This window comes from Eptatretus burgeri, chromosome 1, assembly GCF_056783735.1.
Source record: "Eptatretus burgeri isolate ZD-2024b chromosome 1, Ebu_testis_v1, whole genome shotgun sequence".
NCBI classification, from domain to species: domain Eukaryota; kingdom Metazoa; phylum Chordata; class Myxini; order Myxiniformes; family Myxinidae; genus Eptatretus; species Eptatretus burgeri.
This window is the reverse complement of record NC_140961.1, coordinates 59,075,987-59,102,254: the sequence shown is the minus strand read 5'-3', so window position 1 is coordinate 59,102,254 and position 26,268 is coordinate 59,075,987. Positions and strand designations below refer to the sequence as shown.

Sequence of the window (26,268 nt, the reverse complement as noted above, 5' to 3'; positions counted from 1 at the left end):
TTGGTTTCAGACCAGGTCACTCTACCCTGGATATGCTGCTACTGCTCTCCCATCAATGGATGGAGGTCCTCAATGCCAGACAGGAAATCCGAGCCGTATCCCTGGACATATCACGTGCTTTTGACACAGTCTGGCACCCTGCCCTACTCACCAAACTCTCTTCCCATGGTATTCAAGGCCATCTCCACTCATGGCTCGCAGACTTCCTCTCCTGTCGCAGTCAACGTGTGGCCCTAAATGGAGTTCTTTCATCCCCTCTTCCTGTGCAGGCTGGAGTTCCTCAAGGTAGCGTTCTGGGCCCTGTTCTTTTTCTGGTTTTCATCAATGATCTCTCGGACTCTCTGGAAAATCCTCTATTTCTCTTTGCCGATGACTCCACCCTCTGCCGTACCATCTGTCATCCCTCAGACCGGCAAGCAGCAGCTTCTTCGCTCACTGCAGATCTGGATAAAATCACAAACTGGTCCAACACGTGGAACATGTCTTTCAATCCACACAAATCTCACACTCTCACTATGTCTCTTCGAAAGGACCGTTTACAAAACCCCCCATCCACTTTCTCAACAATCCTCTGGAAGAAGTCTTTCTTTCAAGCTTCTGGGTCTCACTATCTGCCATGACCTTTCCTGGGAAAGTCACATTTCCAACCTTGCCTCAAAGCCAGTCGCCGACTGGGAATCCACCGTCGTGCAAAGTCCTTCCTCGGCCCTCTTGAGCTCCTGACTACTTACAAAGCTTTTGTCCGTAGCCTGATGGAGTACTGCTCTCCCCTCTGGGCTGGTGCTCCTGCCTCCCACCTTTCTCGACTTCACGCTGTCGAAACCAGGGCTTTTAAGATCATTGGCATCTCCCGCACGTGAAGCTGAGTCTTTGGGCCTCTCACTCAATCACCGCAGGTTGGTCGGTGGTCTTTCTGTCTTCTACCGACTCTCCTCCAGCCTTGCCCCCCCTGCTCTCTCTGCGATTTGTCCCAACCACATTTCCACAGGGCGCTCAAGGTCCGCCAACAACCCCCTTCTGGTAAAACTACCAAAATCACGAATCACTGCTCATCTTCACTCTTTCATTCCTCTTTTTCCCGCCTTTGGAATAAACTTCCTCACTCTATTCTTTCCCATTCTTCCCTCCAGGCTTTCAAAACAGCTGTTCACCACCACCTCTTATCTTCCCCCATCCAAATCCTCGATCTTTTCTACCCCCGATAATCCACCCATGCCCACTTCCTTCAATTCTCCTGCTTTCCTTCCTGAAAGTCCCTGTAATGTCCATCTTCTCCTCGCCATGTTCCCCGTCCCATCCCCATCCCTCTCCCTTCCACAGTTCACCTGTGTCTGTTCCCCAATGTTTTGTCCCTTCCACTCCCACCCCTCTTGTCTCATGCCTCCTTGCTGTGAGTTGTGTGTTAGCTCTCATACGAGCCTCGACCAAGGTATACAAAAAAAAAAAAAAAAAAAAAAAAAATTGGAAGGAGGTGGGCTTGGGGGTTGGGGTGTGAGGTTAATGGTGGTAGAACATATCATGGTTTTGGATTGGTTATGATCTGAGATGGTGGTGAACAGCTGTATTGAAGACTTGGATGGAAGAATATAATTGAAGAGGATATTGAAGTTGGTTCCACAGGTGGGAAAAAAGATGAACAAATGAGTGGAGGTGAGCATTGACTCTGGATTTTGGGAGTTTTACAAGAAATGGGTTGATATTGGACTAAATGCCCCTTGCAGAAACATGGAGGTTGAGTGGAGGAGTGACAGCACAGAAAGAGCAGAGGGGACAAGCCGAGAAAAGAGGCGGAAGAAGACAGAGAGACCACCGACCTGCCTGCGATGGGAAAGTGATTGTTCCATAGACTCAGTTCCATCACAGGATAATCCAATGATCTTGAAGGCCTTGGCTTCTGCAGCATCTCGGTGAGCAATATGTGAGGCAGGGGAGCCAGCCCGGAGGGGACATCAGTCCTCCATCAAACTGCGGATGAAGGCCTTGTATGTGAACAGTTCAGATGTGCCAAGTATGGACTTTGTACGATGCAGGTTTCCCATTCGGTGACTGTCTTTGGAGGCCAACTTAGAAATGTGGTTTGCCCAAGAAAGATTCTGGCTCTTGTGAGACCCAGGATTTGAGTGAGGAGACTCTTTATCTGTCCATTTTGCAATCTCCTCTCTCACCAACAAATTCATCATCAACATTTGTAGACATAACTAACAATCTCTATTGATTATGCTTACACCATCTAAATATACTTCAAACCCCTTTTTATTTTGTTTGTTCCAGTCTAAAGTAGACTCTTCTCAAAGAGTTTGCCATGTGTTCTGGTGGGCGGTGCTACAAACCCAACCATCGAGCATTGTTGCTGCTGTCCTCATTTATTCCGTTCTTCAAGGGATCATTGTTTCTTTTGTTGCTGTTGTTGTTGTTGTAGTTGTTCTACAACCCTCCCATCGTATCAAACCCAATAGACCTATACCATCCCTTCACCCATCCTTGACAGGTATCCACTTGTTAGAAATCATTTTAACACTGACCATTGACATTAAATCATCTTGGAAAAGCCCAGTTGGTTAATATTATGACAGCAGACATTGACTCCTATAAGAAAAATGATGTATTTTTATTCCATTAAAATATCCGCCAATGTTGGGGGGGAAAAAGGTGCAAAGTTGCCAATTAGCCTTCGACCCTAATTATGTAAACCAGGTCTTTCTGGAACTCTTGACATTTCGACTAAACACAGACAATAACTTCGGTTCACTTTTGCATGAATACAGATTGAGGTTCCTCAAATTTTGGAAACTCTCAATGAACAGATGAGTGTTGATTATTATCTGTAAAAAACACTCATTATGCAGAATAAAAACAGTGTCCTCTTGGAAGATGAATCAAGAAACAATCCTCTTTATTGACAGATCGTCGTACACCAATTCATTAAAATTGATGCATTAGAATACAGCGGCTACCACACAAGTTTGCATGAAAGGATTTATGAACTGCATTGGGATTTTGCTGGAACATCAGGTTTAAGGTTAATTTCTAATACTGACATCGGTACTCCTACCGTCCCTCCAGGCAGGAGTGCCCGTCTCGGCTCACCTGCGTTGGACAATTGAATGTGGCGATATTTCCACAAGTGATACTTCCTTCTGGAACACAATGTATACTTGAAAAAAAAATTCAGATAAACTATGACCATATTTGGCCTTGCGAAACACCACTGTTGAGTTTTTGTGCAATAAAATGCAAATTATATTAAATTTAAACGTAGTGATCATTTTTTTTTTCCCTCGAACACACTGCACTCCTGAAAATAATTTTTTGAGATATCCGATAACCAGATTTTGCCTTGCTGGAGCTCACTGTAAAATACCAAGTGATCAATGTTGAAGCATTAGCTACATTATATTATGGTGTAATCAGACAAGTTTCCAAAATGCACTTTAAAGTTCAATAAACAGGCGGGGAAAAAAAAAAACGACTGTCAGCTATTATTTAATTAATCATTGTTTTTTCTCCAAAGCACTCGATTATAATCATCGATGTGTGACGTCAGCGATGACCGACATATAAATGCCCTGCCATTAATGTGAGCAATGTGTGTATGAACGTCGGATAATTCAGTGGCAAAACGATATTAAGTGTGGCTTAAATGGGTGAACCAACTGAAGGAGAAAAAAAAGCTTTCAAGAATTAGTTTATTTTGCTTCTCGAAGGATCCTGTGATTAGAAGGACTGAACGCATTACATTAAACAGGAGAATTCCACTGCGATCACAGCACAGCAGTGAATGCTGCAAATTAAATGTTGAAAATCCCAGAAGAATTGGCTCCCATATCGAGGAATAAACCGAGTGAAACCCAATGCTGTCCCAACAACATTCGACGTAGGTGGTAAATCATACCTGAAACAACAGAAGGAAAATTATGTGGAAAATGTAGAATCATCACTGAGCCACGAGAGGTCACAAACCGACCACCACTACCTTTTATATTTTCTTTAAATAAGGATTAATAGCATTCGCCGTGAATGATCAAACATGGTGTGGTTGGTTTGTACAATGTGTCATAGACCGTATGTCAACAGGAATGCAAAAGGTAAATATTATGCTGTTAAGCAAACATAGAAGATCCATCATGTTTTTTTTCTCTGCAGATAATAGTAAATATGAGTAAGTCTGAAAGAAGCTATGCTGTACATTACACCCCATGGCGTATGGTATACAACTTAGCAGCCAGTGTGACTTAGCAGCTGGTCTGTAGACGTCCACCTGAAAAAGAAGTGAAAATTTAGCGGTCACTGCAAGGGTCAAATAGCTCTTGTTCTTGGGAGATCATTGCTGCAGTGAGGGGGTTATTAGGACAACCGAAGCTATGATATTCAAATTATTATGAATCTTAGGCACTGTCACTTGGTGCTCCTTCAAGGTAAACTCCTTCCTGGGACACATACTGATACTGCGGGGGGGGGGGGGGGGGTGGGCGTTGCCAAATTTATCTGTCCAAATCATCTGTCCATTGAAACATTTGGTTGCACCACTTAACTTCTAAGTCTGAGAGCTGATGCCAGTTGCAATACAGTTCCAAGAGAAAGTCTCCAGCCCCTTTCAAACTTTTCACCTTTTGTTGCCTTATAACCTGGAATTACATTGCATTAAATCACTCTTTCTCTACCTTCATTTACACATCGTAACCCACAACTTCCAAGTGAAAAACAAATTCTACAAATTTCAGAAAATTAATTAAAATACAAACCGAGAATATCTTGATTGCATAAGTGTCCACCCCCCTGAGTTAATACTTGGTGGAAGCACCTTTAACAGCAATTGCAGCTGTGAGTCTGTTGGGATAGGTCTCTGCCATCTTTGCACAACTAGATTGGGCAATATTTGCCCATTCGTATGTACAAAACTGTTCAAGCTCAGTCAAGTTGCGTGAGGAGCGTTGATGGACGGCAATCTTCAAGTCATACCACAGATTTACGTTTGGATTTAGGTCGGGGCTCTGACTGGGCCACTCAAGGACATTTACCTTTTTGTTCCTTAACCACTCCAGTGTAGCTTTGGCTGTGTGTTTTGAGTCGTTGTCATGCTTAAAGGTGAACGTCCGTCTCAATTTCATCTTTCTTGCAGAGAGCAGCAGGTTTTTCCTCAAGGATTTTTCTGTATTTTGCTCCATCCATTTTCCCTTCTATCCTGACAAGTGCCCCAGTCCCTGCTGATGAGAAACATCCCCATAACATGATGCTGCCACCACCGTGCTTCACAGTAGGGATGGTGTTGTTTGGTGATGTGCTGTGTTGGGTTTGCACCAAATGTAACGTTTTACATTTCGACCAAAAAGTTCCATCTTGGTTTTGTCAGAACACAAAACTTTTTGCCACATGGCTTCAGAATTTCCATGGTGTTTTTGCTTGCATATTTATTTTAGTGCCATATTTTCACGTTTCGGGTTAATATAAAACTTGCAAAAAAGAAATAAATAATCCTTTCAAATTTAACAAAATTAACCTTTCCAGAATGGTATTTGGCAAGATCTGTACTTCACTGTTGTCTCTCCCATAACAAACACATGCAGAGATACTCAACATTACTTTTTTAAGTTGTGACCATTTCATTGTACTACATAAACTGTGCCAATTTAATGGATCCTCTTTAGAGCCTTGCCTACAGCTCTTTCTGAAACATGGAGACTTGCTGCAATTCATATGAAGAACCTTCACCAACCAAAGGTTATGAGCTCCACAGGATTGGTGTTGCATGGTCAATCAATCAACAACTTATCAACGGTCCCCTCCAGGTTATACGAAGTCTGTGGAAGGAAATCTGAATGGATACCTCACTGGAGTAAGAATGGCCAACCAGTAATCACACATAGAACACCAATGACTGCATTGTAGTCATGGAATTGGACTGACGTAATGTAGCCTTGCTCATGATTCACAAGCCTGAGGTTCTGCTTCACATTAACATCTTCTACATCAAGACAATGACTGCAGTTTGTCAAAATTACTTGCCTGTGTACGCTGCTACATTGCAGGCAAGACTAAGTGATGTGTGAGCAACTGTACCACAATTGCTGATTGTGTGAGATGGGTTACGATTGGACCTGAGAACACCCTCTTTACAAGCGTACCCAATGATATGGCTATGAAAGTAAGTTGATGTTGGTTTATGGAATGGAAGAGGACAAATGGGAATTGGGATGTGGATCTTCATTTCTGAGGCCAATAACCTCTGTGATATTTTGAGGATTTGTCTTGATTTCATCTCCTTCCCCTTAAAAAAGGAAATAAATGTGGGTTTGAGAACCTCATACAAAAAAGATGACCATGTGGACATGGTTTATTCCATTCTGTTATTTTGATGCAAAGCATGGCATATCAGGCAAACAAAGAGGACTTTGGGTCACTGGTCAAGAAACATCAGCAAGCCTTCCAAATTGATCAGTAGGACCAATCTGCTAACATGACAAGCCCTAAGAACAGACCACAAACATCTATCGAGGATGACGACAAGGTTTTGGACACAACTCCGAACCAGAAAAACACCTTTCTTTGAGGAATAGCACTCAAAAGTTATAGGCCACCTCTCTTTTAGAGGATACCAATGATATATGGGTAGCAGATAGGCCTTGAATAATGGTGATGTCTCAGAAGAGGGGGTCCAGGACTAGAGACCAGGTGGGGTGTGGTGGCACAACAGAACCCAGGTCCACAAAACAAGATAATGAAATGGATAAGAATGGTTTAAGCCACTCACCAATTGTATATTACCTGTCATGGGGTTGTTTCACCTGAAGGCTGACCACTTATTTCACCTCTGTAATCTAAAAATTAAACGTCTCCTCTACATTGTTTTATTTTACTCGTTGATTGGTCCTTAATTTTACTTGGCTCTGCCAATTTCCATTATTTATTCATTCAACTGCACTAGGTTCACCCTTGCAAAACCTTTTCTCACATTTAATTCATCATTGGTTTACAATTAGCACTTTGCTCAACCCACATGAAATTCAGAGTTGAATGGCACTTTTCTGAATTACTTAGGAAGCAAGGAGAAACTATCGTTTTAGGCATTAACCCTTGGTTTGAATGTTAACCCTCTTTTGCTCCAATAAGGGGTTACCACCCGAGACGTCAGCTTCTCCTTGCTTCCCACGGTGGCCAGCATACCTCGATCAGGGTCCTGTTGATGTTCAAAAACTTTGTGCACTTGTTATTTAATCTATCAGTTGTGAGCAATTAATTCATCACTTATACAAATTACAATACATGTGTGCACAATATACATTATATATATATATATCATACATCCTTCCGAGGTCATCAAAATGAGTGCCAGCTTGCTGGTATCCTGTGTCTGAATGGTGACCTATCCAGGATTGTACCCAGTAGCCAAGGAGACTGCTCGGGCAGCACTGAATGTAATCAATTCATCATTGAATCTAAACTTTTAATCATCAATTAATCATTGAAATTACTTTCATTGTTTATACAGTGTGCATATACAATATAATCAGTTAATTATTCATTAAAACTGTCATTTACCCCGATGTACAGTTTTCAATGACCCCATGTGCAATGGTTTATAAATCAATTGCTATTTCTTCCAATGTTTGTTCCATTGATTGTTTGCAGTTGATGCCCTTAGTTTGATGGCTGCTAACCCATATGCGATGTCTAATCTTGACATATTGTGCTGAAAGGCTATTTCTCTATTTTTATGAATTGAATTCTGAATTGAATTTTTTTTTTTTTGTTAACGCTGGCCGATTCAACACCAAGAAATACTGCAGAGGAAAGATTTTAGATTTAACTTGTCCCTTTCAGTCATTTTTGGTGATTGAACACCCATATAAAAGGTGGAAGTGGGAAAAAAATGAAAAAGTCTGCCTCTGGTTATTAATTTTCCACTCTTTAATTTTCCATAATATAATTTCAATATTGACAGGTGAATTTTCCTTTGTCACAGCTCAGACGACGTCTCCCACCAAGGGCCACAATGTTCTTGACAAGCGATTGAAAGTTATTGAACTGTCATCGAATGAATGAAAAATGAAAAGAATTAAAAAAAAAATCATCATGAATGAAAAAAAGGGAGCAGAGAATCTCGGCGTGGGAAAAAACTCAAATTCAGAACATTTTGAAGAGTAAAGCTGAATCTTTGAGCGACATCTCAAACACCGTGTTTGGTGACCGGAAAAGACAGATGAGGACAACAGGAAATGAAGACATCAATCTCAAATGCTGGGAGTGGTTTCAGGACTCAATTGTCAGGCAGGTAAATGCTACTTGAGTCCACTGTTGAAGGAAGGAGTTTGTTTGCTGTTGATCAAACGATTTCTTACATTTTCTGCATATACAAATGTTTGACTGCCTTTGTTTCTTGATTGCCTCGACAGACAAGTCCCAGCTTGTCCTGCTGAAGAGTCCTTCTTGACTTGACTATATTAAGAGACCAATTGTTTGCACAAAACACTTTTTTGGGGTCACCTTGAGTCGCCTTTTTAAACCAGGTGTTCACTTTACATTTCCAATATTAAATCATTTTTCATCAAGTTGTTCACCCATCTTCAACAGGAAAGAGGCAGTTGGTTAAAAAAAAGTAAAGTTATGGTAGAGAAAAATTATTTTGTCCATGAATGTCTTTTTTCCTCCCACCACCCAATCCACCTTACACAATGTCAAACTCTGCAATGAATGAATGAATCTTTCAGCACTGGGAAGGCCTTAAAGCAAGCTGTTGTGTCTGTCCTTTATGGTCAATGCTGCTCGTGCAGTGACCTTATAGTTTCCACATGTCTTTTCAAAGATGGGTACAATGCCTAAGGACAAAAAAGAAAATTGTGTATTAGAGAAACACCAATAACTACCACTTACATACCTCAAAATTGACAATATCAGCTCGGTTGTTTGTTTTTTTTGTACACATTGCCGAGGCTCGTATGAGAGCTGACACACAAGGCACATCTCGGGGGGGGGGCATGAGACAAGAGGGTGGGAGAGGGAAGGACAAAACAGTGGGGAACAGAGACATTAGATCTGTGGAAGGGAGAGGGATGTGGCGGGGAACATGGGGAATACAAGATGGACATTACAGAGACTTTCAGATCGGTTAACCTTTACCTTGTCCAATAGCTATTCCAAGTACAGCACTTAACATTACAGAGGTGACAGCAGACTCTTAGGATTATTTATGGACATAGTGTGTGTTGTAGCCGAAAACTACAAGAGAGAGTTGGTCAGGAATCTATCAGCTCATTTTAATAGCCCGATTAATCCCACCTTCTTGTTGGGTCAACTGAGGGGGAAGTTTGGTCAAAGTCTTTCACAAACTGGCTGGCCAGGCTTGATGTTCAACTGGACTTGATTTGGGTAGGAATGTGGAATTTAGCCATTGTACCGGACACAATTCACCTACTCTTCACTAAAGGCACGGTGGGATATCTGCCGTTCACAAAATAAATTGGTGGGTTTCCAACTTAACGTCTACCTGAATGACGGTGAATTTTGCAATCCAACGCCCTGCCAGAGAAGCACTAATCTAATAGTTTATAGTCAGGGTGAGAATCAAACCCAGAGGAAACAGCTCAAAGGGAACTGTTTGCATATCCTTTCAGGTGAGCTGCACTCCTTTCAGGTGAGCTGCACTCAATAATACCTTTTCTGCAGCTCACAGGACTATCCAGCCCCACCCATCTCTATCTCTCTATCTCTCTATCTCTCTATCTCTCTATCTCTCTATCTCTATCTCTATCTCTATCTCTATCTCTATCTCTATCTCTCTCTCTCTCTCTTTCCCCACACCAATGACTTCATCTCAGCTCTGCCACAAATATGACCAATTCCCTGCTCTACCAGACCGACCGACCAACGTCTCCTCAATCCAATGCTGCACGGACCTTTTTATATTATGTCCTGCTGCAGAAAATACACCCTGATTTCCAGAAATCGCTGAACCCCAAGGCAATCAGTGACGTTGTCCATTTGGTCATATTTCATGGTTACTCTGGGAAAGGTCTTCGGTGGGACCCTGCGATGTGTGTGGTATCATCATTGGTTCCTGTCCCTGGAATGTAGTGTATGGCAACTAATAGGAGCAGGGTGTGGTCTGTCCAGTTTTCGACTAAATTTCTGTTTATACCTGTTTATCTTTCCACATCCTTGTCTGCCTGACTCAATTCCCCTCAAGTATGAAACTCGATGCCCTGGAACTAAGCTGTATGAACTGTTCTAAACCATATATGCTTGCATAATTAAATTCATCACGACAAAAGCACCATTTCCATTATGTATCAAGTCTACTTCCTCTTAATGACAAAAAAATAAATCTGTGTGTGTTTTTTAAAGAAATTTTTTAATTTATGAATTAAGGTACACTGGCACAAACCAACAAATGCATCTGGTAGCACATGGAAGAAGCTTTTTATCATTGTTGTTTACACATGGAAGAACACTTCCATGGGTTTTATCAATCACAAGTTGTATGAGCTAAAAGATCACACTTGGTTTGCATCCTCAAGGTTGTCGTCGGCCCTAACTTTATTCTTCCTATTATCATGTTTTTTGATCTTGCTCATTCCTTGTATGTTATAACATACTGCATAAAATCCATCTCCATAAATTAAAAGGACATGAAAATGTTTGCCTTCATTACTGCTCCTTCCGCCGAGACAAATAAAGCCTTCCGTGCTTCTGATTAGGCACTATTTGGAGCAATCAGGACTCAAATCTGTCTCAATCAGAAGTTGGATTATTATCCAGCCGCTCGTTCACTCCACCTCAAATCTCAGTGGAATGCCCAGCTGCCTTGCCTTCATAGCTGGAACAGCCGGATGTGCCTGGCATGTATCGAAGATTCCTGAACTACAAGATGAGCCAAGTGAAATGGGATTCCACGTGTGCAAATGCAACTGTGTGGACGACAAGACAGCGCCAAAATAAACTACAGCGAGAGTGGATTCATGGGCTGGATCATTTGACGCCTCGCCACACGCCAGGATTCTCCACGTCATCAACTCTCCCGTGCCTGTCTTCCCCCAAATGGGTTCCCCCACACAACAGTCCTCCTGGAAGTTATCTGCGGTAGCTTAAAATGCCGTTATGTCTGATAAAAGTGAGTTGCCCAAGCAGATTGACGAGAAAAGCAGGCACAGCCTCCGGAGATGAGAAAGGACAAGATGGGAGCAGGGAAAGGAATGCTGCTATAATCAGGGGCACAAAGGGTACACAGTAAGTGGAGACGGAAGAATGAGAGATGGGAAGACAAGCAAAGCATTTAAAGGAGGAAATGAAAGTGTGAATCAGAGGGTAAGAGTCCTCTTGCCAGCCAATACCAATTGCTTGCACACACGAGATGCTATTTAATTTTTTTTGGGTGTAAATTATTCCAAGAGGTTTGTAAGTTTTGCTAAACTTTACTTAAACATTATGGTATCACGAAGACATTTCGGAAGCCCATCTTCAGCAAGAAAGAGCCAGTTGAGAGAAATATAATGCAATGTACCAGGCAGCGTGATAGAAAGGTGAACATGACAAATGCCTGTACATGAAGAGAGGAAGAGGACGCAACAACAGATTTTTTTCAATTGAAGAGCAAGCAAAACTAAAATGCATCCCACCAGTATTGGTGGATTCACACACACACACACACACACACACACACACACACACACACACACACACACACACACACACACACACACACACACACACACACACACACACACACACACACACACACACCAATCATTTATTCAGCTTACTGACCAGGGGATTCAGTCAGATGATGGCATTTCTCCACAAAGATCCATCCATTGCGTCAGTTTAGCACAAACCCAAACATTCCATAACTTCCTTCACAGTTTCTCTCCGTGTCTCCTTAGGACGTTCTCTCGGCTTTATTCCTTCTCCCACAAACTTTATTGCTTTCTTCACAACCTCATCTTCTGACCTTCGTTGCACGTGGCCATTCCAACCAAACCAAGCCTTCTATTTATACATTCTTCTTCAGTTGCGTAGATTTTCGAATCTCTTCCTCATTTCTGAGCTCCAAATTCTTTCTTTCAGGGACAATCCATTCATCAGTCGTATCATTCTCATGTCAGGTTATTTCCATTATTTTTACATCCTCAATCTGCATTGCCCACGTTTCTCTCCCATACATCATTACCGGTCTGATACTACATGTAATGGAATGATTCTTGATACCACCAAGTTGTCTCCACTTATTCCAGGCTGACTTCATTATTGAACTCTGTTCCTCCTGATGCCTCTATCATGGTCTCCAGGGTAACAGAAACTTTCCACCTTTTCTAAATTTAATTCCAAGATTAGGAACATTTATTTTTGTTCTTCATATTTTATCTTGAAAAGATTGATCCTGACATAATTTACAACATGAAAATCCCAGATTTTGTTCACAAATTTCAGGGTAAACCACTGCACCCCTTGTGACACCAAATCGATAACCACCTCCATTTAATTTAGTTCCTTCCAACTCCTTTTCTGCATGTTAGGGTTGAACACAACCATTGTCCACTTCCTTCCCTTTCTGCTTCTGCACCACTCAGCATAACTTTCGTCATATTAAATGTTAACATGCAAGCCCTTCTCATGTTTAAAACATGTCTTTTAATTCTTTTTTCACTTTCAGCATTCAATAGTCAATCATCGGCAGACAATATCTCACTTGGGAACCGCAACCTTTCGTTCTTCATCAATCCTTCAATCACTATTACAAACAGTAACGGACTTTTAAATGATCCCTGGTGTAAGCCTACTTTAACTTGAAACATTTCAGGTCATCCGAGGTTGGTTTTTAGCATAGTTCTTCATTTTTTTTTTTTTTAAAAGTACATTACCACGACTACTTTACTTTGAGGCACAAGTTGCCTTCTGCGTGCATTCAACAACTGCTCTTGGTACTAGTTCATCTGTTTTCTCTAAGGCAACAAAACCTGATACAGTTTCCTTTTCTTTGTGAAATAATTCTCTTGGCATCACCTCAAAATAAAAATCACTTCTGTTATTGACCTTTCTGGCATAAAACCAAATTGGTTGTTCACTATTTTTCCAACTTTTCTTGGTCTTCTTTCAACCACCTTTTCAAGGACTTTCAGTGTCTTCTCAATTACTGCTAAGGTCAATTGCACAGTTTAAATTTTGAAATTTGGCTTCGGTTAAGAGATTCTAGAGATTATTGCATGGGCGGAAATTAAATTAAAGGCACAAACATTGGAGTCTCCAGGAATTTATAAGTAATGCGATATATTCAGCGATTCGTATATATGAAGAGGAGGCATTCAGTGATATGAGTGAGGAGAGTGGGAAAAAAAAAACTTTTGAGCGCTTTATTGCGAAGAACCCGTTGCAGCCTATTAAAAGTCAAGGAATTGTTGAGCAGCGCAAAAAAAAAATTGGCAAATTAAGACCCCAGCAAGCTGACAGAGGGCTGACAAAGGGGTTGACCAAAGACGAAGCCTTGATGAAGGATATAATTAAATAAGGCTGTTAATTATCTTCAAAAGTGGTATTTTAATTAACCCAAACACCCAATTTTCAGTCATGCACTTCCTTGGAGTTCCCTTCGTATACACACAATGTTTCAGGCTGCTAGGTTTCATGGTTTTGTAGTGATGGAGGTGAGATACACTGATGGACTGACTGACACACTGACATTTATTATTGTAGATATATGTATATGTATGTATGTTCATGTCATTGGAACTTGGAGAGAGGCATAAAGATATTCGTTTCATTATTCAACAGCAGGATTCATTAATTCTGTCACATTACAAGTGTACTTGCACTTGGCTACATCATGGGAAAGTTGCCACGTGCATGAAAAGTTTTTGTTACCCCGCACAGGCGAGGCGTAAAGAGGGGTTAAGCAAATGGTTCAATCTGTCTTTCTGTCTATCTCCAGATGATTGTGGAACTACTTAATTTCATTTGAAATGCTATATTTTTAAGACTGTAAAAACACGAACCTGCGGATGAGCAATAATTTGGCTCTGAATTTGGCAAATTTTACAAAATGTCATAATGATCACGCATGAGCACAGAGGAGTAAGGCAATTATTACTTGGCAAAAAAATATGTTCGCCAAGTATGTTGATCTGTAGCATTTGTCTGTCTGTCTGTCTGTCTGTCCATCTGTTTGTCTGTTTGTTTGTCACGTGATTTTTGGCCACAGTTTTCAAGCAATCGTTCTGCATTTTTTTGCGTGTGTTGGTGACTGGCCAAGGACAGCAACACATAATTTTGGTGAAGGTTGAAATCCGGATCCGATCTCAGAATTTTAAAGTGATTCTTCACCATTGAGAGATAGGGCCACAAAGGATATATAACACATTATCTCAAAAGGTTATGGATGGATTCACACCAAAACTTGGTGGACAGGTTGGGTGTGTGACAATGGCGAATCAAAGATATTCTGGTGAAGATCTGAATCCGGAACCTGACACGATCATTATTTAATGTTTAACTGATTCTTCACCATTGAGAGGAGATTGGGACTACACTCTGTGCAGAGCGTTGGTGCTGCTTAAGCAGTCTCCTTGGCTATTGGGCACAATCCTGGATGGGTCGCCACTCCGACACAGTATACCAGCATGCTGGCACTTATTTTGCCGACCTCGGAAGGATGACAGGCCGAGTTAACCCCACCTGGTATTGATTCAACAGCTGAGTGAGAATTGAACTCAGGACCCAAGGATCCAAAGCCCACCACCCTAACCATTTGGCCAACACCAGGCATTGAGAAATGGGGCTAAAAACTATATCGCATAATATCTCAAAAAGTTATGGATGGATTCGGATGAAAATTTGTGGACATGCTGGATGTGTGAAAAGAACTAATTGATTCGATTTTGGTGAAGACTCGAATCCCGATCCGGAAACGAGAATTTTATAAAGTCATTCTTCACCATTGAGAGATGGGGCCAAAACTATGTATAGCATGATATCTCAAAAAGTTGTAGACAAGTTATGACAAAACTAGGATGAATTGGTTCGGAGACAAGAACAAGCCGATTCGATTTTGGTTAAAGTCTGATTCAGATCCGACCTATCAGTGGGATATAAAATTTAAACTGTTCAGCCTGGCGGAGGTATATGTGCCCTACCGAGCGCCGTTCCTTTTCGCCAAATTGTCACTCAATGAGTGATTTTTCATTTTACTCGATCTGCCTGTCTGGTAGTCAAACAAAATTGAAAATCATTCAAAAAAGGAATCTTACTGTTTTTGGGGATGTCATAAAGGACACAAGCAGCAGGCACGAATAATTAATTTAACGTGTTAAATTAGGTGGTGTAAAAGATGGTGCATCAATGGTGGTAAACTTCTGAAAAAGGTTTTCTTTTTTCCTCCAGCCTTTATCATCTTTATTCTATGTCAATTGAATAATATACTTGATGAACGCTGTGGAACACAAATCACCTTCTTGGCACTTTCAAAAAAGTTCTATTTAGCAGTACTTAGATAAAATATTATGACATTTTACTCCATCTTGACCAATCAAATTTGCCACTAATGCTCTCAGTGTTGGGGATTATCATGATTCAGACAAAGTTGTGGCTCATCCAATAAATTAATGTCATTGTCATTGTCATTGTCTATCTGTCTGTGTGCAACACCAATCACGCCAAAACTACTGGGCCAATTGCCACCAAACTTGGCACATGGACCAAGTTCGACCTTGTGGTGAAAATGGGATACTTTGTTTCATCTGTAGTTGCGGGGGTTCGGGAGGGAAAGGAGATGAACATTCTCTATGTAAATGCATATTGTGTAGCGCCACCCAGTGGTGGTGGTGGTGGCAGAAGCTATTACAAGTCAGCTGTGGAGATAACTTGCATTTTAGCACTATATATGACTCCGGAGAGTGGGAAACCCCAAAACCAAACTCCACTAGTTAGGAGAGGCAGGAGAAGGAGGGGTGGAAGTCCAGAGGCGGGGGAGGGGGTGGGGTGGGAGAAGGCAGGGGGAGGGGTGGGATGAGGGAGGGTTAGGAATGGGAGGAGGGAGGGGAATGGATGGGAGGAGGCACCAGTGTGAGTGTGACCACTCCTTGGCTTTTTTCACAAGATCTTGGCTATTCGTTTTTCACCTTGGCGTCTTGTTTTTCTATCGGTTTTCTATTATCATCGCTTTTCAGAAACCTTGTGAATTCTTGGCTTTTTTCATTGGCTCACCTTGGCATTTATGAAAATGAGGAGTGGTCACACTGGAAGGCACCCATCGTTGCCCGGCAACGCTGGGCACCCCCACGAGCAGGAAATACAGGTTGTGCTCGGAAACGCAAAGCAAGAGTTTTAAAGATCCTTCCCATGTCATTTTCCTCAAGGCTGCATAGGGTAAGGTGTTCTATGAACTCCCTAGTTTGACCCTTTTCACATTCTCATCGGAGCTAATTTTAAATCGGACTGTACATTGATGATGCTGGAATTTTAGATTTAAATCCTGTGCATTGTTTGTTTGCCAATTATTTCCTAATGTCCTTGCAATTCGTGCAAAGTATACCAATTTCTCCTAAATAACTACTCTATGTGTAATATTGCACCTTGAGTGAGCTTTATACACTTCAGGGGAAAATAAATCGCTAAACCTTTGATGATACATGAGCAAATTGCTTTCGAAAGCCTCGATCCCCAATTCACCGACTGTAGCTTCCTAATGCTCATCAATCCTGAAGAGTTTAACAGATGGAAGAGTGCATTTTGATGTGCAAGATCATGGCCCTTGAAATGATTTAAATGCAAAATCTTCACATAATTTCATTCCTCGGTGTCTCACATGAAACATTGTGTGAAGCAACGTGAATGTTAACCAGGGTGTGCAATCTGGTCCAGCGGCAAAATTTGTGATCAATTTAAGAGTGGGCACATTCACCAGCAGCCATGTCCTTGACAATCTCAAGCCAATCATCATGAAACAAAACATCAACAGCTTGTATTTTTCATCCCAGGACATTTTGGTTTGCTATATCAACTCAAATGAGAGATTTAATTTTACTTTGTGGAAACTGTTTCATTGGTTTTTTTTTATCTAATGGACAGCAGGAATTTCCAAACTCTAATAATAAAGTGTGCTGACAGGGTGGTGCAAAGGTAGCACACTTATCTTCCAGCTTTCTCGTCTGGGTTTGATTCTCGGCACAAGTATCATTTGGCGGATTGAAATTCTCGAGCGCAGAATACTACTTCTCCACACATCGAATACAAGCTCTTCCAGCAACCACTGGTATTTCCGAAGAATATGACTTTGGAAAGATCTCAAGCACCCTAATTCCAATTAACTTGGCCGTCTGTAATCCACAAAATTGACGTATCTACTGTGGATGAAGAGCATTTATACCTCGATGGAAGAAGCTGGTGAGTGGGTCCATCCATCCATCCATTGAGACCATTATCTGTACAGAGCGTTGGTGCTGCCTAAGCAGTCTCCCTGGCTCGTGGGCACAATCCTGGACACGTTGCCACTCCGACACAGGATACCAGCAAGCTGGCACTCATTTTCCCCGACCTCGAAAGGATGACAGGCAGTCAACCCCACCTGGTATTAATTCAACAGCCAAGTGTGATTTGAACTGAGGATCCTCAGATCCGGAGCCCACCACCCTAATCATTAAGCCAACACCAGGCATGGTGAGTGGATGATGCTGGAATAATGGGACAATAGTCGGCAGCACTGGCCAAGTTAGCTGGCATCTGTTGGTGATGAAAGAAACACGAACCCACTTCAATATATTAACCCCCAAAAAACCTCAATTTTGATTTCGACTCGTAGTGGGGCAGCTACCAGTCTGGAAAACCTAATGATACATCCCATTCTGGTCCCATCATCAGGTCAAAGGAACAGGCAACGCATGAGTGTGATGGAAAGGTCTAGTAATGATGTCACACAGGCTGAAGCAAGCATCGGAACAGAAGACAAGCTTAAACTCAGGAATAATTTTTGTATTGGAACATGGAGCATTAAAAGCACATTAAAACATGATAATATCATTCGATGACCAAAATAACACGACTTTTGGAACATCCCCATTACGAAAATGGCAACATTATGCTGGACTGATAAAGGACACTATACTTTCAACAGTGGGAAAGCATTGCATTCGTCTGAGTCAGAGAACCAGGAAAGAAATGGAGCACTTTCTGCCCTGTCCAAATTTGTGCTACGATACAATCCAGCATATAAGAGAATGAATACCATCCAGGTACAAGCAAAATGTCAATATATCTCTGATTAAAGCATATGCATCAACTTCAATAACAAACAAAGATTACGTTGAATCTTTCTATGATGAGCTTCAATGAACTATTGATCTTAACTCCTCGGGGAGACATCACCATTGTAATAAAAGATGTTAATGCAGCGATTCGTAATATCATCCAAAATCGAGATCATCGAATGGGTAAAATTTGGTTAGGCTGAAAGAAATGACAGTGCAGAAAGACAGAACCACTTCTGCAGTGAAAATGAATTGTTGATTCACCAATTGGCTCTTTTTCACAAGATCCAAGACGATTATACACCGAAACAAACCCCAAGATTAAACACCTGATGGATTGAACACCCAAGATGATTATGTGCCTGATATAAAAGCATAAGGAAAATAAAAAGATTACATCTTGATCAGGAAATGTTGGCGATCAAGTGTAAAAGTAACAAAGACAGATCCTGGCGCAGAATGTGATTTGGGTCAATACCTTACCTCCAAAATCCAGGTAAAACGAAAGATAATAAAGCAGAGTTCACCACCACTCAGATTGTATTTAGAACTGATAAATGAAGAATTTCGCATCGAAGTAAAATATCATTTCCAAGTGCTTCTCGAAAGTGAAGAAAATATGACCGGTAATAAATCTATATATTATATTACTAAAACTCTCATCATGTATGTATGTATGTATGTATGTATGTATGTATGTATGTATGTATGTATGTATGTATGTATGTATGTGCCCGAAATACAGCCAAAACGGTACACGATAGCACAAAAAGTTTTTGGGCCACCTTACTCACCATTCTCCTGCGGTGTGCAGTATCAAGTTTCGTTCAAATCGGGCAACGAAAAAATTATTTAAAAATCAATTCCCCATTCAATCATGTCCTCTTCAGAATTATTTGATCATGCAAACAACCTCAGCAGTATAGTTCGCTGGAGCTATCTTATTTTTTTCTGGAAATTATTTTAGTTTCATCAACCGCTGTCACAAAGGGGAACCCAAAGGGTTCACGGGTCGTCTAGTATAACATAAAAACAGACACTCTCAAAGCAGCAGACATTACTTTACAAAAAAATAAAATTAAACTCCAACCAAGTAGATGGAAATTTTTAAAAAGTTAAAAAAAATTAAAACAAAATAAATTAGTTAAACGCCCACACCCCCCTTAAACCAAACGAGAGAAAATTTCACTTGCCACGGCTAGTTCGAATATCAGATAAAATATGGCGGCTTCAAACAAGGGGGCTCACAATCAGATGACGATAAGGAAAAAACAACAAGATTTAACATGGAAAATTCAACTCACATCCGGAAAAGATAAACAGGCGAATAAATATCAACAGGAAATACAACAAAATTGAAGCACATTCTCTGAACAATAACTCAAAAATATCTCAAAACACAGCTTACAAAGAAGCACACATCAAGGTGAAACATTAGAATGAAAATTGGAAAACTCTAACAGGCAAAGGTGAGATTAAATTTACTGTATTAAATCAGGCAAAGGTGAGATGAAATTGAGATTGAGATTGAGGTGAGATTAAATCAGGCAAAGGTGAGAAACAGCACTGCAGAGGATTATATTCCTGTAGAGAAGATATATTGCTTTATATTCCAACAGATGGACATTCAGAACCAATACTGGCAGATATAAGGTCAGAAGACAAATGTGAAAAAATAGGACCACCTGTCCTGAAGCTCACCTGGATCAGGAGCAACAGTCACTCAAACCCCCCGCAGACCCCCACAGACACTGAAAATTTTCATGCCGTGAACAAACTTTGGTACATCAAGGGTGATGAATGTTGTGGTCAAGTTTCATCGAAATTGTGTGTGTAGTTTTGGAGGAAACAGCAAATACCTATTTTGAGGGGTCAACCCCCACCCCCCCTCTCGACCTTGTTAATCAGCACAGAATTTTATGCAGTCGATAAACTTTGGTACATCGCTGGTGATGAAGGTTGTGGTCAAGTTTCATCAAAATCGTGTGTGTAGCTTCAGAAAAGAAAGCAAATACCTATGTTGGGAGGGGGGTGTCAAACCACCCCCGCCCCCACCCCCATAGACCCCTCTAATGAGCGCAGATTTTGATGTGGTCAATAAACCTTTGTTGGGCATCAGACATGAAGCGTGTGGCCAAGTTTCATCAAAATTGTGTGTTTGGTTCAAGCGATAATGAATGAAGTGTTTACAGACTGACTCACTCACTTACCTGCGTATGCTGCGCGATCGCATAAACTCACCTGACTGAAGTCCAGTTGAGCGAATAAAAATGGGCAGTGCAAAAGCACCAGCATATAATGATATCCCAGGTTAATTATTTAAAGAAACTGTAGAATTAAGAACTACCTTTTTGGAGAAAAAACATTTTGCAATCTAACTTGAAAGGGAAATCCTGGCCAAAAGATTTGACAAGAGCAGTATTACAACTGATACCCAAAAATCTGATGTAGCCAAATGCCAAGTCAATATGACAATTGATCCAGCTATCGGACATTCCCGCCCGCCAGGTGGGATTACCTTTCTCGGCCCACCTTTGGTGGGCAATGTGCTGTGGAACATTCTTGGAAATGCACTATATAATTTTTGACATTTTTAAAATAAATTTTGTTGATCATAACACTCCATGTGATCATATCTGAAGCTTGCAACACTCTCTTGTGATGTCTATTGTGATGATGTTTTCCATTGACACAACTGGCACCAATGGAAACAAAAACACGTTCATTAAACATCATATTTAATTATTTTCATTCTTAATGGTTTGGCTCCAGTCCGGAGTGCCCATCTTGGCTCACCTTCGAAGACCCGAAGACAATGCTGAGAAAAACGGGTATACCCAATCGGTCAGTGCTGCGGCCAATCGACGAGTGAAGGGGAAAACAGGCACACCCAATTGGTCAGTGCAGTGACCAATCGACGAGTGAGGCTACAGCCACACAAGCTCTATTTTATAGTAGATGTTTCATGCTCGCGATAAACTATTACACATAGCTGTGCATCGGTAAAGACACCTACATTGTGAGATTCCACTTGAACAGGCCAGTTTTGTAGAAAGCAAAGATGAGATAGTAGAAATCAGAAACATTACTCGAAAGGCATTTTGGATTTCAACCTTCCAGTCCATATGCGTTTCATGGAAGCTACTCCAAGGTGATTGATTAAATATATACAGCACGAAAAGCTATGGGATATCTTCATGAGGATGCATTTCCAGAAACACATCGTTGAAATTGGGATTTTCAAAATGACGTACGAATGCTAATGAGGCCTCTCACACAGGCGCTGTGTGTGCATTTACAGTGACTCATTTATGCGAGCTGGAGCACTTTTAACCTGCCATTACTAGGGCGAAAACAGCGATTCAAATCATCTTTTAAACATAATTTTCAGCATTTAAACGAAAGATTGGCAATTTCGAAATGGTTAACCATAATTGTTGTGTTCCTGGATGCAAATCAGACTCGAGGAAATACGAGAAATATCTGGGGATTAGAGGTGTCTGGTTTCTCCAATTTTCTGTTCATACAAGGGAGTGGCGGCAGACACGTGCGCATGCATGCGCGCACGCACACACGCATGCACACTTCTCCTTTTAGCAATGGATGCAAAAATCAAAACCAGAAACAAACCCTGTCGCGCACCCACGATGGAAGTTCACACGCCCAGAAGATCGCTATTTCTAGTGGTTTCTGAACATGTGCACAGAGCATTCTTGGAAGGGGGTGGGGGGGAGGGGGAGATCACGTCATTTTGAAAGTCCGATATTGATGACAACACTGCATGACACTCAACTTGGTTGTGAGAATGACGTCTGAAGACAGTAATTGATTCGCTAGTGCACAAGGCATTTTATCCCCATATTTGTGTAACAACGACATAAAAATTATGAGAATGGCTCTTCTCAAGCACAGTGATGGGATACAACTTTGCTCATGAAAAATGCCAATGAGTTAAAGGATATGTTGAAAAAAAAGGAAGAGCAAAAAGTTTGAATTTTGGAGTGTGAACAAAGCTAGAGTGATGAATAGAAATCACATAGCTCAGGACAATCTCACCTTTTGGCCAAGTGGTGAAATCAAAATCACAAAACAACTCAACTACCTGGAAACCATCACAACAATCAATGGTGTTAGTACAATAACAACAACAACAAAAATCAAGCAACTGAAAAGAATCAGAAAAACTTATTTATCAGTAATGTCCAAGTTATGGAAAGATCGAAGTATTAAAAGAGCTAGAAAGATCAGACTTGTGAAGACACGAGTTTTCCCTTTTGCAACGTATGCATGGAAAACTAGGTCGATGAATGAAGCAGAGAGAAACAAGGTTGAAGCATTTTCGCAATGCAGCTGGAGAAGATTACTCAGAATTCCATAAACACTGAGGTCAACCAATGACAGTGCATCACAGGAGATTGTCAAACCAGCTCGACTATCTAATATTGTAGAAAGACAGAAATTGAAATATATCAGGCACATTACAGGCATGATGGGGAAAATCGAGAAAAAGTGATACTGTTCAGTAAAGTAGCGGTAAAAAAACATAGGGGTAGAAACTAAGATGAAGAGATGGCATTGTATGAAAGCTGCAATAAAAAAAGGCAAGGGTTCGTCGGAGTATCATCATTGATGTCATAACTGACTCAGCAATGAGCACAACAAATCTTCAAAATATAAATAAATATTCAAACTAAGTAATAATTGTTGGACACCACATCCCGATGGCAATGGAATGAAGATAGGAGAGAACAAGTCCCGGTACATTCAAAGTACACCACACCCATGCCAAATAAATGAAAAACAATCCTCCAACGCGCGACATCACCGGGGCACCTTCGGTACCTGGTGATGCCACCTGGCAACACATAGAGTCAGAATTGGGAGGGAGGGGTGCACAATAATTGATTGATCAATTGATTAAATTCATAATTAAAATATAGAAATAGTAATCATAAAATAATTAATTTCTTAATCAACTGGCTGATAGCAAAACTAAACCACCACTGTTTCATCCGCATCTGTAAGGCTGATAGCAAAACTAAACCACCACTGTTTCATCCGCATCTGTAAGGCTGATAGCAAAACTAAACCACCACTGTTTCATCCGCATCTGTAAGGCTGATAGCATACCTAAACCACCACTGTTTCATCCGCATCTGAAAGACTGATAGCATACCTAAACCACCACTGTTTCATCCGCATCTATAAGGCTGATAGCATAACTAAACCACCACTGTTTCATCCGCATCTGTAAGGCTGATAGCATACCTAAACCACCACTGTTTCATCCGCATCTGAAAGACTGATAGCATACCTAAACCACCACTGTTTCATCCGCATCTATAAGGCTGATAGCATACCTAAACCACCACTGTTTCATCCGCATCTATAAGGCTGATAGCATAACTAAACCACCACTGTTTCATCCGCATCTGTAAGGCTGATAGCATACCTAAACCACCACTGTTTTATCCGCATCTGTAACTTTTTGAAAGTTAAGTTATGAATCGAAAAATTAATCAATTAATTGATGAATGAATAAATCAAAAATACTATTTATAGCCAAATCACTTGCTCACTGTCATGTCCAAATATCAGCGTCCGAGCTCAAAAGGTGCCCGAGATATTGCCAGGATGAGAAAAAAATAAATGAGTAATTAATAGATCGATAATAATTAAGTAATTAATCAATGAATTCATTAATCAAAAAAATCAAAAATACTATTTATAGCCAAATCACTTGGTCACTGCCATTGGCATCATGTATAATGACACCATTTCACATGTTAAGAGCCCTGACGGCGACACTGACTTCTTTGCCATTCATGCAGGCGTCATTCAGGGGGACACTCTAGCACCATTCCTGTTTATCATCATGCTTGATTACACTGAACAACAACAAATTTTTACTGGAGATGTGTAAAGTGATTTAGACTAATTTGGGTACGCTGATTTCAAAAATCATAACCGTTTTGCTGTATCACGTCAGGATTTTCAGTAACAGAAATATTCCCATTGCCTAGAAGTCAGGATTTCAATGAAATTTACAAAAATTCATTTATTCATTTATTTCATCATGAATGCTTCAAAATTATAGAAATTACAGAAAAACTCCACTAGAATGTAATTAAAAATGCTTTAGGCATTTGGCTTTGCGTTTGTGCTGCTCTGTGTCAGTTTCACGATGCAGGAACCAGCAGAAATCGCCCATCATGTTCGGGTTGTGCCGCCCTTGGTAACGCGTCTCCATGAGTGAAATCTCTTGGTGGAATCGCTCGCCGTGCTCGTCCGAGACTGCTCCCAAGTTGTCAGGGAAGAAGTTCAGGTGCTGGTGTAGGAAATGGATTTTCAGGGACATCCTGGAGCCAAGTTTCCTGAAGGACTCCAGCAGCTGCTGCACTATTTCTTCATAGTTGTCCGCGCGCTCGTTCCCCAAGAAGTTGTCCGTCACAGCTTTGAAGCTCCCCCACGCTGCCAGCTCTTTGGGGTTTAGAGTTGTCAGAAAAGTTTCGTCCTTCATAATCTGTCGGATTTGCGGTCCAACAAAGACACCAGCCTTGATCTTGGCCTCCGACAAGGTGTTGCCAAACTTTTCCTTGAGGTATAAAAACCCACGCCCATTCAGATCCATTGCCCGTACAAAACTTTTCATCAAGCCGAGCTTTATGTGGAGTGGTGGAAGGAAAACCTCGGCTGGGTCGACAAGGGCGACATGCTTCACGTTGTGTCGACCAGGTACATGCTCTTTTCGCTCTTCCAAATCTTTCTTCATCCAGTGATTCTTGTCGTCTCTGCTATCCCAGAGACAAAGGAAGCACATGTATTTTGTGTAGCCTGACTGCAGCCCTAACAACAGCGCCACCACTTTCAAGTCTCCGCAGATGTGCCAGTTGAAGTCATTGTACTTGATGGAATCAAGCAGCTGCCGCATAGTCTCATAGGTCTCTGTCATGCCGAACGCGTGAGCCAGTGGGACTGATGGTTTCTCGTTGCCATTGTGGAGCAAAACAGCCTTCAAGCTGTTCTTCCCCGAGTCGATGAAGAGGCGCCAGTCTGCAGGATCGTGATCACACCCAAGTTCTTTCAACAGACCGTTGATGTCACTGCAGAATGTCATCGTGTCTTCCATCTCAAAGAACTCAGCCATGTCTCTGTGACGTGCTCTGAACAAGGATATCTTGGTGTTAGGTTCAAGTAGATTCCACTGCTGCAGCCTTGATCCAAGCAGCTCTGCCTTCGCCTTTGACAGCGAGAGATCTCTTACAAGATCATTTAAGTCTCCCTGGTTCAGAAGGTGTGATTCTTGAGTGTCGGGTTCAAAAGGTTCATCATCACCATCCTCTTCACCACTGCTTACAGCTATGTTCTGATCAGCTGGAGGTGTTGGAACGGGGTTCTCGTCATCATGAGGCACAGGTTTACGAGCAGAGACGCAGTCAGCGTACTTGATGTGACCTTTATTCTTCTTGTTGAAGCCGGCGATGCTTGTGCAGCAGAAATAACAATCATCATGATGATTCTGCGGCTCACGCCATATCATGGGCACCGCAAATGGCATGCTCGCGCGCTTGCCCACCAACCACTGAGTCAAGGTTGTGTGACAGCTTGTGCACCAGATGTGTGGTGCCCAGCTCTGTTCTTGGTCCCCCACCTTACACCCGAAGTAGTGAAAGTAGGCGGCCTTCATTTTCACTGCTGTAGATATACTTCGCTGTTGATCTTTTTTGGTATACCGACCACAGACATAACAGAAGTTGTCAGGATGATTGGTACAGGAACGCCTACTCATCTTTATCTGAAAGAAAGAAATATAACACAAGTTAACAACAATTGTACGAAATAGACATGTTAAAGACATATGTAAATTTCATTGAAATCCTGACTTCTAGGCAATGGGAATATTTCTGTTCCTGAAAATCCTGACGTGATACAGCAAAACGGTTATGATTTTTGAAATCAGCGTACCCAAATTAGTCTTAATCACTTTACACATCTCCAGTAAAAAAATTTTTTGGAAATTTGTTGTTCAGTGTTATGCGATGCG

At 41.3% G+C, this 26,268-nt stretch overlaps 1 protein-coding gene across 9 annotated transcripts in view; it reads right to left on the bottom strand.

Moving 5' to 3' along the window:
* The window catches only part of LOC147034570 (RNA binding protein fox-1 homolog 3-like), a 725,225-nt gene that overhangs the window by 662,142 nt on the left and 36,815 nt on the right, over nt 1–26,268 (bottom strand). Inside the window, exon 2 of one of the 9 annotated variants that reach the window (XM_085885427.1) lies at nt 11,639–26,019. The exons of the other annotated variants lie outside the window; for them this stretch is intronic. Within the exon in view, the coding sequence (XP_085741553.1) occupies nt 24,352–26,019 (1,668 nt within the window). The 3' untranslated portion in view covers nt 11,639–24,351. Of the gene's footprint in view, nt 1–11,638; nt 26,020–26,268 lie in introns of those variants that run through there. 9 annotated transcript variants of the gene reach the window in all.